This window comes from Panthera onca, chromosome D3, assembly GCF_046562875.1.
Source record: "Panthera onca isolate mPanOnc1 chromosome D3, mPanOnc1 haplotype 2, whole genome shotgun sequence".
Lineage (NCBI taxonomy): Eukaryota > Metazoa > Chordata > Mammalia > Carnivora > Felidae > Panthera > Panthera onca.
The window spans coordinates 12,344,858-12,360,638 of record NC_138350.1 but is presented as its reverse complement, the minus strand read 5'-3'; the positions used below and the strand labels follow the sequence as shown (position 1 = coordinate 12,360,638).

General features: G+C 50.2%; 1 protein-coding gene across 1 annotated transcript in view; it reads right to left on the bottom strand.

The window, feature by feature from the left end:
• Nucleotides 1-15,781, bottom strand: part of RNFT2 (ring finger protein, transmembrane 2) — a 71,535-nt gene that overhangs the window by 53,534 nt on the left and 2,220 nt on the right. Inside the window, exons 3-7 of the mRNA XM_078435756.2 lie at nucleotides 15,489-15,547; nucleotides 10,089-10,567; nucleotides 9,618-9,694; nucleotides 5,897-5,997; nucleotides 2,176-2,329 (exon numbers count right to left, since the gene is read on the bottom strand). Coding sequence (XP_078291882.1) covers nucleotides 2,176-2,329; nucleotides 5,897-5,997; nucleotides 9,618-9,694; nucleotides 10,089-10,567; nucleotides 15,489-15,547 — 870 coding nt within the window. The remainder of the gene's footprint in view (nucleotides 1-2,175; nucleotides 2,330-5,896; nucleotides 5,998-9,617; nucleotides 9,695-10,088; nucleotides 10,568-15,488; nucleotides 15,548-15,781) is intronic.

The following is a 15,781-nucleotide window of genomic DNA, read 5'->3' as shown; positions in this document are numbered from 1 at the left end:
GAACCACTGGGCCATCCTGCTTCCCACTGTCAAGTCCCCGCCCCCTACTTGATACATGGTGTGAGCTCAGGGGGCAAATGGTAACGGTGACGGTGGTCTCCGAGGGGCAGGTGGGGAGGCATCTCAGGACTTCTTGAGGTCTGTTGTTTCCCTTCTGTCTTTCTTCTCCATTTTGTCTTTATGCCATTTTAGACCTCCTGGCATTGCCTCTGGCACCAGAGCTGTGGCTTTATCTAAGGAAACCACAACAGCTGAGGGTTTTGGGTCAACCGAATAAACCACATGGTGGGGGAGGGGAGTGCGATGTGGAGGGACAAAACCGGACTCAGACTGCCCTGGTGTGAATAATAAGAAATGTATCTATCGGTCTTTGCCCCCGATTGCTGACAATGAGCTCCTAAATCCCCTGGAATTTCCTGGAGTATCTTTGGGTCTAATAAGGTGACTCCTGGTGGGCTCCTGGATGGGAGCTGGTCACCAGAAAAACCAAGCCATGATTAGAAGCTTAGGACTTTCAGCCCCACCTCCCTTATTCCAGAGAAAGGAGAGGGGCTGGAAATGGAGCTTATGATCCACCCTGCCTGTGTGACAGTCTCCACAAAAATCCCAATAGTGCAGGATATTCTGAGAACTTTAGGGATGGTGAACACGTCTACAGGTCAGGAGGGTGGTGCACCCCAACGCATGGGGACAGAAGCTCCTGTGCTCAGGATCCTTCCAGACCTCGCCTTCACGCCTCTTCACCTGGCTGTTCATCAGCATCCTTTACCATATCCTTAATTATACAATAAGCAGGTAAACGAGTGTTACGCCTGAGTTCTGTGAGCTATCCTAGCACATGACTGAACCCACGGAGTGGGTCGTGGAAACCCTGATTTCTAACCAGTCGGTCAGAAGCACAAGTGACAATCTGGACTAGAAATGGGTGTCGGAAGTGGGGTGGGGACATCTTGTGGGACTGAGCTCTTAACCCGTAGGACGTGATGCCACCTTCAGGTAGACAGTGTCAGAATTGAGTTGAACTGTAGGACACCCAGCTGGTGTCGGAGAATTGCCTGATGTGTGGGAAACCCACACACGTGGGGTCAGAAGTACTGAGTGTGTGAGTGAAGAAGGGACACAGCAGTGTTTTTCCTAGACATCTGGCACAGGGCTTTGGGTGCCCTCAAGATGGATGGCCCGTTCCAACCTGCTCTCCTGCCAACCAATGCCTGGGACTAATTCTGAGCTTTCTTTTTTCTCTTTTCTTTTCTTTAACGTTTATTTATTCTTGAGAGAAAGACAGAGAGAGAGTTTGTGAGTAGGGGAGGGGCAAAGAGAGAGGGAGAGAGAGAATCCCAAGCAGGCTCCACTCTGTCAGCACAGAGCCCGACACGGGGCTCAACCACACGAATCATGAGATCCTGACCTGAGCCGAAATCAAGAGTATGACGTGTCACCGACTGAGCCACCTGGGTGCCCCAAATTCTGAGGTTTCTGAAGTTGAAAAGATGGCTGCTTTCACAGAATGGAAAGGAGGAGTCTCCAGAGATTCTTTGGTGCATCTGCCTCTGTCCAGATTCCCTGCTACAGGTGTTCTCGCAGAGGCACAGGCATTCATTACACCCTAAAGATGCTGCCTTTTCCTAGCTCCGCTCAGTCCTCTGAATGACAATAGTTATCCCCCAAGACCTCTCCACCCCAACACCTGTCGGCACGCCTTTCCCTGCAGGCAAAGCACCACGGCCACCACGCCTGGTCCTGTGTCCACGGCAGACATCACTAATCGATCATGGAGCTCATTTCTTCTGAGCCTCAGAACGCTTGCCGTTAAACAAACAACACTCCTGAAGTCACAGGAGTGGAAACCTATGAAAGCCACCCTTCCCTGGGAGAAGCAGGACGTGTCAACATACTTTTTTCCTTTCTCAGGTGAGATTTAGATGAAAACTGCATCAAGGGCAGTTTTGAACAATGAAACTTAGGCAGTGCCCTTGGAGAGCAAAGGACGGTGGTGACTACGAGAAGCCAGGCTCAGACTCAGGGAATTGTAAGAGGTGGGTGATGGGCTCTGTTTATTTTAAATGCTGGCATCCGCTCCGCCCAGGCCTATTCTTTCCTCCTCCAGAAGGTGCCCCGAATCCCCTGCATGATGGGCGTTAATGGGGCTACCTCGTGGCTGCAGCCAATGCCTACCTTGGACTTGACAGCCAGGATGATCTTGGGCAAGGCCACGACCAGGCACTTGAGGGCGATGGTGACGTACTTCAGCACGAAGTCTGCGATGCCCACAATCCACAGCAGGTCGAAGAAGTCCAGTGTCTCCAGGTTGGGTTTCAGGAATATGAGGCTGGTGGGGGTTGGAGGGAGAGAGTCAGGATGCTCACTTAGGATCCCGGGCCCTTGGAAGCTCTTTCTACTCACTCTGGGAGCTTTGTGAATATAACCTGTAGAAAGAGCACTGAACGGGGAGTCAGATATCTGTGTCCTGTTTCTGAATTTGCTACTAAGTTGCTGTGTTACCTCAGGTAGGTATCTTAACCTCTCTGAGCCTCAGTTCCCCTGAAGGCTATGCAATAAGATTGGCCAGGAGCCTCATCAGTTAGGGTTTCCTCCAGTTTTATGAGTCCACAACAGGCTTCATAAGAGGAAGCAAAGGGGAGACAGGCAGGTAGGCTGGCCAGCACGACATACGGAGGAGAGAAATTGATGTGCAGACACTGTGCTAAGCTACTTACTCACTGTACCCCATTGTCCTCCACAGTGGGCACTGCTTATTCCCAATTTATAAATGAGGCACAGAAGGTTGGAGAGGTGAAGTAAGTTGCATGAAAAACATACGGGCATTAATATCATACCCGAGTTTGAATCCGGTTTTCTCTATTTATTGGACCCTGGGCAAATAATGTCATCTCTGCAAGCCTCAGTGTTTTCACGTGCAACATGGGACTCGTTCCCTCCTTCATAGTGTCATTTGTGGGATTCAGGAGAACAGACGTACGACAGACCCGGCCGCGCAGCAGTGATAATAACAGCAACCCACGAGGTAGGTACTATTTAATCTGCCCCATTTTGCACATGAGCAAACAGAGGCACAGAAAGATAAAGTAACGTGCACAAGGTCCTACAGATACTAAGGGACAGAGGTAGATTCAGACCCAGGTATCCCGGCTATAGTTCGTGCTTTTCCATCTGTATCCACAGCGGCGCGACTCAGAGTATGTAAACCCGTTCTACCCATTTGGGACGAGGTAAGTTAACTCTACACTCAGTTCCTGTACTTCCCTTGTTAAACACAGACATCAAGCCATTCTCAAACTGCCACCGGTCCATGGACCACACTCTGAGTAGCACTGCTTTCTACCCCCAGAGGATGATGAAGGTATTTATAATAACAACGTAAGAGCTAAAACATCTTGGCTGCTTACATCACCATGCTGGCCTCTTCTATACACTTTACATGTCTTAACTCATTTCATTTTCCTACCTCTAGGAGGCAGGCACTGTGATTATTCCAATCTGAGCTGGGGAAGGGGGAGCCCTAAGAGGTACAGTCGCCTGTGCACAGCTCTTGGCTAGAACGGGAGCCAGAACAGGAACCAGCAGCCAAACTGTGCTTGTCCACTCACTTTTCCTCCTGCTGGATTACAAGCTCTGAGCAAAGGCTACACCAAGTCCTCTCTGTCCACTATAAAGTAAGGACCGGTGCACACAGCCCAGCACGGATGCTTTCTGAATGCTTCTGACATACTCTGCTGGGCTGGCAGGAAGTGGTACAAACTGGGATTGCTTATTATAGCCTCCTAGGAATGAACTGGTCTGTTTTTTTTTTTCTTTTAAGTTTACTTATTAGAGGAGGGGGGGAGGGAGGGGCAGAGAGAGAGAGAGAGAGAGAGAGAGAGAGAGAGAGAGAATCCCAAGCAGGCTCTGCGCTGTCAGTGCAGAGCCTGAAGCAGGGCTCGATCCCATGAACCATGAGATCATGACCTGAGCCGAAATCAAGAGTCAGATGTTTAACAGACTGAGCCACCCAGCTGCCCCAAACTGGTCTGGTTTTTACTTTTATTTAAAAAAAATCAATTTCTATTTATAATAAAGAGTCTCAAAGAGCTAGAGTAGGGCAAAATCAATAAAGACAATCAGGGGCGCCTGGGTGGCTCAGTCGTTAAGTGTCTGACTTCGGCTCAGGTCGCGATCTCGAGGTCCATGAATCTGAGCCCTGCGTTGGGCTCTGTGCTGACAGCTTGGAGCCTGCTTTGGATTCTGTGTCTTCCCCTCTCTCTCTGCCCCCCACCCCCACTCACATGTTGTCTCTCTCCCAAAAATAAATAAACGTTAAAAAATAAATAAACAAATGAAAATAATCTATTTTGGCAACCTTACCCGATACCCTCTGTGTCCTTTCACGTTCTAGCCTTGCCTCTAGAGGACGCCTCGCGTCCAGGTTTGAGTGGCCCTCTGTGTTACAATCCAGGGAGAGTCCGGCAGCCCTAGGTGCCCTTTGCCTCTGCTCCTGTCCCTCCTGGGATCTCGGGCTGGTTAACTGGCTTCTACACTCTGCTTCTCTGTTACGCTTCTTTGATGGCAATACATTAAGATCTGCCTTCCACTCATCTCAGAGACACCAGCTGGTCTCAGATTCATCTGTCTGGGTTTTAGTTCACCATTTAGGGGATTTTTCCTGTTTTGGCTTTTGAAGGAGGGGCGGGACCGAAGTGTTTTTGTAGAATTGATCACTAAATCCACTTATTTCTAACTACCCTATAAACTTTCATGGACTGATGTATTTTATTATCAGTTTCACTCCTCGTTAGGCACCACCACCAACAGGTACATTTATTATAAAAGGTAATTTATTATAAAAGAATACTATCAATCAGGATAGGATTATGATATATCATTGTTTCCGTTTACCCAGTACTTTTCATGCACTATAGCATTGGGCCTTCCTAACAATTAGCCTGTCAGGTGGATAAAGCAAGAATAACCTGGTCCTGGTTCTACCAATGAGGAAACAGGGCGAAGCCTAAGGAGGTTCCATCATTTGCCAAAGGTGGTGAAGTGGAAGGACGCTGGTCATCAGACTGCAAATCCTAGGAAGATTCAGTCTTGCTGGTAAGGGCCGCCTACCAGGACTAAGACTCATTAGGAAAAACTTCATTACGCCTCAGTTTCCTCACCCGTGAAATGGGGCCATCAATACCCTGCTGGGTCACTGAGAGGGTAAAATAAGGTGATGCCTATGGGTATCAAACACATAGACCATTGACATCATTACGGAAGGGGTTCAGCTTTGTTGCTTTTCTCCTAAGCTTCTCTCTCCCTCTCTCTTTCTGTGCTGCCAGTTTGACTCAGCTCTGGTTTGATGGGAGCATGGAGGTCTGAGCCTGCGAATGTGATCATGCCCAGAGAATGGCATGAGCTGGAAATTCATCCAAGATTCTGGGAAACTCCACCTCCTCCACCCTCCACCCATCAGGACCTTGATATTCTGGGCCAGACAATAACGCATTGTGTGTGATGAGTGTTGATGCCTTAAAACTAACTCTCCAAATAGCTTTTATGGGGTGGCCACAGAAAGTGGGGAAACTTCCCATTCCTCAAAGTCCATTTTTAAAACAGATGTACATGATTTGAAAGCTTGGCTGGAGTTTCAACCCAGTCCTACAGGTCTTTACTGGCCGACCCTCCCCCACCTCCCCACTGTGTGGTTACTAGAAAACGTAAAATCACACACATGGCTTGCGGTGCATTTCTACTAGAGAGCTCTGCTCTGGCATGCGTGTATACAAGAGGGTGGAATTTAAAGGTTACGTGACACAGAGCCACTGCACTGTTGCCAAGTGAAGGAGTTGTGTGTCCTAAGCAAAGTGCCCCCCACTTTCCCACTAGGGGTCAGAACCCCTCCCCTGCTCACCTGTTGTACAGCTGTTGGGAACTGAATGTATAGAGCACGTATAGGGTGTTTCCTGCCAGAAAGGCCAAGATCCACAAGATGACCAGCACCGATCTCTTCTCCTGGAGACAAAACAAGAGATTTGTAGGGATGCTGCAATGCCAAAGGTGCACATGGCAAAACATTCCAGAATGTTCTCTGACAAGTGCCAATTTCCCCCTTTCTCAAAGGTTTGGAAGAAGCAGGGCTGATGGTGAAGGGAAGGGTGCTGGAATCTTCCCATCCCACTGGAACCCAAGGGGTGGTCACAGAGAAGGTGACAGAAATGTGGAAACATGGGGTGCCCGGGTGGCTCAGTCGGTTAAGCATCTGACTCTTGATTTTCGCTTAAGTCATGATCTCATGGTCATGAGACTGAGCCCTGCCTCGGGCTCTGTGCTGGGCATAGAGCCTGCTTAAGGTTCTCTCTATATGATTCTCTCTCTATATATATCTCCCCCCCAGTACCCCCCCCCCCCCCAAAATGTAGAAACCTGCTATGTGAAAAGGCAGGAAGGCCCTACGGTTAGCAGAAGATTCTGGAGATGGACGGCCTGGGTTCAAACCCTTCGTCTATAATCAGAGGGCTGGGCAAGTTACCGAAACTCCCTGCATTTCCCTCTCCTCATCTGGAAAATGGGTATATACTGTGTCTCCACAACAGAGTTGTGAGAATTGACGTGCACGAAATGCTCAGAACAGTGCTGTGTGCAGTAAATGTTAGTTCACATTTAGTGTAAAGAACTGAGGCACAGAGAAGGTAAAGAGCTCTTGCTCAAGGGCACTTGTTTGAGGTCTCTGTGCCCTCATTTGAGGATGGGAGTTTTGCCAAGGATTAAGTAAAGTTTTAAAGGTAAACATTCAGTCTACCATGGATTCATGTTTCAGGCTCAGTGAATGGGAGGACGATTATTCAGACTTTACAACCCAGCAATAGATTCAGATCTACAGGTTGGCAAGTTCCGCTCCCACTTTTTCTAGGACTTCTGGGCTACTATCCTGGCCTGGCCATTCAACACAGGGTCACAGTTATAGGGTTAGATTCAAGTTTGTACACGAGGCCATCAAAGACTCTGCCCAAGTCATCCCCGCTTCTCTCTCCAACCTCATTCCTTTTTTTAGAAAAAAAAATTTTTTTTAATGCTTATTCATTTTTGAGAGAGAGAGACAGAGCATTAGCGGAGGAGGGGCAGAGAGAGAGGGAGGCACAGAATCCAAAGCAGGCTTCAGGCTCCAAGCTGTCAGCCCAGAGTCTGATGCGGGGCTCGAACTCATGAACTGTGACATCATATGAACTATGAAGTCGGACGTTTAACTGACTGAGCCACCCAGGAGCCCCTCTTTTTTTTTTTTTCAATTTTTTTTATTTTGTGGGGGAGAGAGAGAGAGAGAGAGAGAGAGAGAGCGGGAGTTGGGGAGGGCAGAGAGAGAGGGAGACACAGAATCCGAAGCAGGCTCCAGGCTCTGAGCTGTCGGCATAGAGCCCAACATGGGGCTCGAACTCAGGATCCATGAGATCATGACCTGAGCCAAAGTCAGATGCTCAACCAACTGAGCCACGCAGGTGCCCCTCTCCAGCCGCATTTCTGATGAGTCCCCAGGAAGACGAGAAGGAAAACCTACTTGGTTTCCTATTTCCCAGCAGCTTCTCCAGCTGAGAGCGATCCCAAGGAATTTGTGGAGAAGGCACAGAGTAGGGTGCGTGCATTCTGGGGAGACATGCACACAGACCCCTGTGCTGCTGACTCTCAAAAGCTCATCTTTTCCTGGATCAGGGTGGCTGCGTTGCTGGAATCAGATGAGGTCATAACTCTCTCAGTGTAACCTTCCCTGCGGTTTTGGTAAATGCTCCACTGTCTCCAGACACAGATCAGTGCTCCGTGCACGGTTACAAAACACATTTCCATAGAGTAGACAAAATAAATGCATCTGCATCCACCCATTATTCCAGGCGTGGTCAAGGTTAATGACCCTAGAAACCACCTCCAACCAACCCACGGCTCTTATCAATGTGAATAATCTACTCAGCAGCCCTTCTTACTCCAATAAATAATGGATTCCAGCCTAATCCTCCTGTAAATCCAAACCAAAGGAGGAATACAAAGAGAGAATTAGCAATGCCCTGGGAAGCCAAACTCTGAAGGACAAAGGGGAGAGTTCTCTAGCAGTAAGTTGATATTTCTAAACTTACTGAGGGTCATGCAGAATCTGTTTTGCAGAAAATATGTACAGATGGGCAAAACATCACCTGTGTCTTCATAGGGCTCAAGGATCCCTGCCTGGAATGCCTATCGATGGATACAGGCACTCTTTTGCCCCCTAAAATGTAAGCCAAGGCACCACTTGGATGTTACTGCATTAACAGAGACAGCCAGTCCTAAAAGTGCCCCACTGTGGCGTTGATCAACCTGCTGTTCTAACAGCAGCAGAAAGGGGTGTGCATGAGGAAGAGGAGACCAAGGGTGATGAGGAAGCTATGGCCCCATGCCCAACCCTGGGCCTCAACATGCTCATGTGTCAAATGGAGACCGAGCTGCCCTCATAGAGGCCCAGATGCTTCTGAGAAAGACCCAGAGAAGGGTCAGGGAGGATGGTGGCTGTTCTGGGATCACCTGCACCGCAGAAGGGGCATGCTGGTTACAAGCAGCTCAGTTAAACGTTGCCTCTACGGAAGGCCCTGTGCTAAATGCCTAGGCACTATCTCATTTGAATGGTTCATCTTCTAGGGCGGCACCTGGGACTGAGATCACCAAGGTAACCTATCCAAGGGCCTGTGTGCAGGTGGCTGGAGAAGCTGGGATATCAGCCTGGGGTGAGCACAGCCTGTGGGCCCAAGGCCCCGGTTCAGCCTGACGCCACCACTTTCACGGACCGTGTGACCTCGTACGCCAGGCACGTAGTGTCCCTGAGCCATCGTTTCCTCACTGGGAAAATGAGGTAAGAACGATTCTGCCTCCCTCCTGGGCTGCCGGGACAAATCTGCAAGATGAGCTGTGCCGTCTGCCCAGCTCTGCGCTGGGCGTGGTTAGCGCCAAGCGGATATTAGATGGCAATTCTGGATGATGCTGGTGTGAAGCTGGAATGCCGGCGGGATGGCCTTAACCGTGAGAGAAGCCAGGCAGATGAGGGTGCCGTGGGCAGGCGTGGGGGCGAGACGCTGCTGTCGGAAAGGTTGGGAGAAAGATGGCAGGCGATGTGTCCGGGGGGGACAGGCGGAAGAACAGCCTCTCACAGGCCTCCCGTAGGTGTCCCCGTCCTCATCCCTGTAACCTGTGGATATGTCCGCTTACATGGCAAAGGGCATTTAGGTTGCTAACCAGCTAGCCCCGAGACGGGGAGAGACTCCAGGACTGTCCAGCTGGGGCTGATGTAATCACAAGAGTCCCTAAGAGTGGAAGAGGAGACAGAAGGAGAAGGGACTAGGGGCAGGTGGGCACAGAGGTGGAACATTGGTTGCTGGCTCAAAGGAGGAAGAAAGGGGCCTTGAGCCACCCCTAGCACCTGGGAAAGGCAAGGCAAGGGGATCACCTCCGAACCCTCTGGAAAGAACAGTTGTGTTGACACGTGACCCTCACCTGGAGAGACCCACTTCAGACTTGCGATCCACAGAACTATAAGGGGGTAAATCTGTATCGTTTTAAGCCGCTGGGTTTGTAGTCACGCGTTACAGCGACCTCGGAGACTAACTCGCCAGGTGACTCACCTTCAGAGAGACCTGTTCTCGCAGCGTGGAGTTGGCATAGGCAAAGGTGCTGGCCATCCCGATGCACACGGCAATGCCTGCGGGACAGAGGAGGGTCTGACACCACCCACTTAGACGCATTGGGCCTGGCCCTAGCTTATCGGGGACCGTGAGCAACATTAAAAGGTCACTACCCTCTATTGCTTCACACCCACCAAGCAGCAAATTTTCTGCTGGACACATGCCAAGCTCCCCAGCACAGAGGAAGAAACAGGCTCAGAGAAGGCGACTGACTTGTCCCAGGTTGACAAAGCTGGTCAACCAGGACTGGAACCCAGGACTCACTCAGAATCCCATAATCCTAAGCACCGTAAGCACCGTGCACCATGGAGACCTCTGCTGCCTTGTCCTGGCACTCGGGGTGAACCCCTCCTGCCCCCGACCCGGCAGGTGAAGCCCCCGGTTGACACACCCGGGACCCGCTGGACTCACCGAGCTTGTGCTGGAAGCACACTTTGGCCAGGAGGATCAGGATGAAGGGCAGGCCTTTCTGGAGCCAGCAGACCACGGCCTTCAGCTCGGACAGGGCAGGGGCGGGTGTCCCTGGCTGCTCGTCGCCCCCCTCGTCGGAGTGAGCGCGGTGGTCCCCACCCACGTGCTGCAGCAGCGAGCTCCCGCGGTGGCCGCCGTGATGGAAGTGATGGAGGGGCTGGCGGTGGTGGTAGGTGCCCCCCTCGCCCCGGCCCCCGCCCTCCTCCCTGGACGCTGGCATCTGGATGAACACGTCCCCGCCTCCGGCCGATGCCCCCAGCACCAGGCTGGATGGGAATGGGGCGGTGGGGAGGCTGCTGGCAGGGAGGCCGGGGAGGCCGGAGAAGAGTGCAGGTGGGGAGGCCGCCTCTGCCTTCAGACTCTCAAAGACGCCGCCTTCATCCACGCTCGCCTCGGAGCTGAGCGCTTGGCTGCGATTTCTGGGCCAGGAGGGAAGAGAGAGCCCCAACAAGTCAGAGACATAAGCATCCCAGTGGAGGATGGGTGGGGGGTACAAATAACAGTACCAATATTGTTACAGGCTGAATCGTGTCCTGTGTTGCAGCCCTAACCTCCGGGACCTCAGAAAGTGGCTGTATTTGAAGACATGGTCTTTGTAGGGGTGATTAAGTTAAAATGACATCATTAGGGTGGGTCCTGATCCAATAGGACTAGTGTCTTTATCATTATTTTTTTTTAATGTTTATTTATTTTTGAAGGAGAGAGAGAGAGAGAGACAGAGCATGAGCAGGAAGGGGCAGAGAGAGAGGGAGACACAGAATCCGAAGCAGGCTCCAGGTTCCAAACCGTCAGCATAGAGCCCAACGTGGGGCTCGAACTCATGAGCTGTGAGATCATGACCTGACCAAAGTCGGACACCCAACCAACTGAGCCAAACAGGCGCCCCATGACTAGTGTCTTTACATGAGGAGATTAGGACACAGACACACAGGGAAGACCCCGTGAGGACAAAGGGAGGAGGAGGCCATCCACAAGCCAAAGACAGAGTTTCAGAAGAAACTGACCCTGTCCACACCTTGATCTTGGACTTCTAGCTTCCAGAACTGTGAGACAATAAATTGCTAATTTTTTTTAAGTTTATTTATTTATTTTCAGACAGAGAGAGAGAGAGGGGGTGGGGGGGGGGGAGAGAGAGAGGAGAGAGAGAGAGAGAGAGAGAGAGAGAGAGAGAGAGAGAGAGAATGAGAGGGATAGGGGCAGAGAGAGAGAGAGGGGAAACAGAGAATCCCAAGCCCCAACTTGGGGCTTGAACTCACAGACCTGTGAGATCATGACCTGCGCCGAAATCAAGAGTCTGATGCTCAAATGACTGAGCCACTCAGGCACCCAAGTGAATCCCTAATGTTTAAGCCACCCAGCATGTGGTACCTTGTCACAGAAGCCATGTAAAACTAACACAATAATAGCAATAGGGGCATAACATTTATTGAAAATGTACTGTGTACCACTTTTCTAAGGGCTCCTCATGGATTATATCATTAAACCTTCCAACCAACCCCATGAATTAGGTACTAATAATACCCCCATCTGACAGATCAAGAAACCAAGGCACAGAGAAAGTTACATGTCCTGAGCCACATAGTTGGTAAGAGACAGAACAAGAGAGATTCAACTAGCTAACTCCAGAGTCTACTTTCTCAACCTCTATAGTTTACAGAAAAGCTAGCACAGAATCTATGATCCCAGAATCCAGATTCCAGAATCTATGAACCTCAGGAACTCAGAGACCCCTGGCCCTATAATCTTCAATGACTCCCAGTTTCCAAGAGGGCCCAGCCTCTTGGTCACTGGCTGGTATTTGGAGAGCAACACACAGTATTAGAAGTAAAGTAAAGAAGAATCAAGAGAGAAGCCCGCGTTCAAACTCCAGCTCCACCCTTCCTAAAGATCTTTTTTTTTTTTTTTAACGTTTGTTTATTTTTGAGAAAGAGAGAGTGAGCGAGGGAGGGGGAGAGGGAGACAGAAGATCCTAAGCAGGCTCTGTGCTGAGAGCAGAGAGCCCAACATGGGGCTGGAAGTCACAAACCGTGAGATCATGACCTGAGCTGAAGTTGGACGCTTAACCGGCTGAGCCACCCAGGTGCCCCTCACCCTTCCTAGAGGTCTTACCAACCCTGCACTGTTTTCTCACCTGAAAAATGGCATAAACATCATCCATCCATACAACTCCTGTGGGATCAAATTTAGAACATCCTTTTCAATGTACCTAGCACATAGTAGGTGCTCAATACATGGGGATGATTACCTCTAATCCCTAGGGAAAGACCCCCAGGGCCAACTGCCCTCTCTAGTTCCAAACAAAGCTTGCTGTATTGGAATCCAGCAAAGGATTCTGTGGTTTTTTCAAAGTCATCACTAGAGGAGCAGAGAGCCCAGAATAATTACCCCATAAGAATGGAGAGACCCCCGAACTGGGTACACTTTCCATGATCACGAGGACCTGGAGTTCTGGATGTCTTCTGTCTTGGGCTTGTCTTCTTTTCAAATGGGACCATTTGAAATTCAGTCTACACCACAGATATAAGTGGAGCTGATTTGCTATATGTGCATGTGTCGGGGGGAGGAGTGAAGAGCCTCCCTCCCCTTCCCTCCCTTCTCTCACCCTGCAGTAGGGCCCCCGAGGCACCTCCCAGACCCCTATGGTACTTAAAATACACCATGACCTTCCTGAATGTGAGAGCTGAGTCTCATTCTCTGGACCCCACAACCCAGGGCACACAGTAGGCACCTAATCAATGTGTGCAAGCTATCATCCAGGCACATCACACTAGACTCTGTATAATCTACTGTCCACTCAAGAGACCAGGATGCTTTTTAAAAAACACATAGATGATTATTTCCCACTAAAAGAGCTTCCCATTCTAAACTTCCTGCAGGCACAGATAAACACCCTCTACGGACAGGGACTAATGTCATTCCTCTTTTACGGATAAAGAAACAGACTCAGAGCTTCCGAAAAATACAGGTGCCTGAGGCCCTGTGTTAACCAACTGAATCAAAACCTTTGGAGGTGGGCCCTGACAGCCCTCCAGGTGATTCTAATGGTCACTCAGCACTGGGAATAGCACTTTAGACAGGGCCCTGCTCCAAGAGGTCAAACGTCATGATTGTTTGTTCCTACTGTCTCTCTCCTGCCCAGCACAAATGCACCTGGCACACAGAGCACGCTCAAAAAATACTGTTTGAAGTAATGACCGAATGAACATACTAAAGGCTCTGAGAAGGCCTGCAACTGCATTAAAATTTTTGATTTTGTTGAAACTTCATGTTTCCCAACCTTATTTGACCATCGAATTCTTTAAACTATTCACATCTTATAGGACACTTGTGAAACCCAGCAAGGGAAATGCTGACCTGGAGAAATCTCAGGGTTGGCGTCTCTGGCTCCACAAACTTGACCTGGGGGGAAAGTTATAAACCCACCCCACGGCCCATCCCTGCTGGCTCCAAAACCCAGGAGATGTATGGTCTTACTACCTGGGCTCGGGATAACATTAAAGTAATATTAATAACAACAACAACAACAGACACCATGGCTATGACCCTCAAGGGGCCGTGAGCTTTTTCTGCACTTCAAGAAACTGAGCTCAGAAAGCAGGAGTTCTGGCAGGTGCCCATGCTGACCCACATAGGGGCCAAGCTTTCTCCCCCATCGGGCCACGGAAAGCCTTCCTGGCCCCCTGTGAGCTCACCAGCCTGGAGTTCACTGGGCTCAGGGGGCCTGCAGTACAATCAGGGAAGACTCAACCCACCAAGGAGCTTTTTATAGCTGGCCTCCATTCCCTGGGCCTCTCCCCGGTATCCAGCCGAGATTTCAGCCTAAATGGGAAAGAATATTCCTTGGAGGGCAGAGGCTTCCAACTTAACCACTTAGGGGCCAGAATGTGAGGCGGCCCAGGAGAAGTAGGTCCACCCAGATAGGAGGCAGTCGTAATGCGGTGACTGAAAGCATAGACTATGGCGGGCAATGGACTAGGGCCTGAATCTCAGCCTGCTGTTTCCTGGCTGTGTGACTTCTGGTAATTTACTTCCCCTCTCTGAGCCTCAGTTTCTTATCTGTAAGAACAGTGATAAAAATAGTCCTGACCTCATCAGGCTAATGTGAGGGTGGCACAGGGTAGGCACACAACACACCGTGGCTGTTGTTTTTCTGCTGTGGTCTCTGCCCCCAAAGACCTCACGGTTCACTTGACAGCAGATGGCAATTGTGTCTTCAGAGGCTAGGACAGCTCCAAGAGGCACGCTTATTACGCGCTGGATACCGTGTTCCTGCATTTTCATGCTCGTTCACTCATTCAGAAACAACCCTGAGTTTTATTATCCAGACTTTATGGATGGGGAAACCGAGGCTCGGGGGTGAAGCTGCTTGCCAAAGGCACTGTAGGTGCAAAATGGCTAAGCTGGGGTTTTGGCTAAGGGTCATCTGACTTCACGTCACTGCTCTTCCTGGCAGAACAGGCAGGCTTGATGCAAAACTCAGTCTTAATGGGACCAGTTAATACTCTTTGGGATTCTGTAGTCAACCTTGGGGTTGTGGGGGACCCAGAATCGGAGGCGAAGGAGGAAAAGTTCAGTTGCCGGCTCCTCGGACGTATGTGCCAGCACAGGGGGAGAGCATCACAATCTAAGAACAGGTCCCCATGGTGTGTACTCTCTTGGATTTCACCAGACAGTAATTCTAGCTCGTGAGGGTTTTAACCGTGTTTTCTTAGATTTTCTTGGTCTATGTGGCCTCTGTTAGAGGGCCAAAGTAACAGCCAAAGTTGTTTGTATCCCCAACCGCTTCCTTATGTGCGTCTGGCACACCCAGCCAATATTTCCCCTGCTCTAAATCCCCAGGGCCAGGTACCAGAAAATTAGAGAACACCGCTATAGCCCAGAGCCTGGTGACATTATTCAAGCTACGCAATCCTAAGCCGTTTCCCCTGATGCACAATAAAAGCTATGGCCTCTGTTTACTCTTTGCTTCTTTCTGCCTCCTGACTGGTGCTTCCCCACGTGGCCCTGCCTGCGAAGGCGTGTCCCTCTCTCCCAGGAAATGTAAGCAACAGAAATCTTCTTCCACCTCTAGAAGTTAAAACCTACGGGAACAATCTTGGATGCAGTGAGTCAAGTGAATCACCTGTCACACAGGCTTAGGGAATGACCATCAAAGCAAGAGCAAGCTGCGATGCATTGAGAAACATATGCCATCACTGGGCAAAGCAGTCTCCCACCAGATCTCCTTTGCTCATCTAACAACCCGAGAAGCAGGTGTCACTCAATCCAGATTTGGAGTTGCCCCTGACGACCCGAGCCCGGAGCCTCCGGGTGGAATGGACCCGGGGGAGGTCTACCTACCTTTCAGGTGGACCGTTATCCGTGTTGCTGCTGTGGCGTCTCTGCATTTTCCTTAAGACCTGAAAGTCAACACATGGAATGAGCTAGCGTCTCTCAACATTCCCATTGCCCGTCAGATTGCCGAGGCAGGTGTAAACAAATATGACTCCTATCTCACATCCCCAGGCCTCTCTCACATTCTGCAAACCCTGTTTGCATCTGTTATGTCATTCAACCCTCCATTCAACATTCGATCCCAGTGAGGAAAGTGTTATCACCCCATTTTGCAGATGAGGATGTTGAGACCCAGGGGT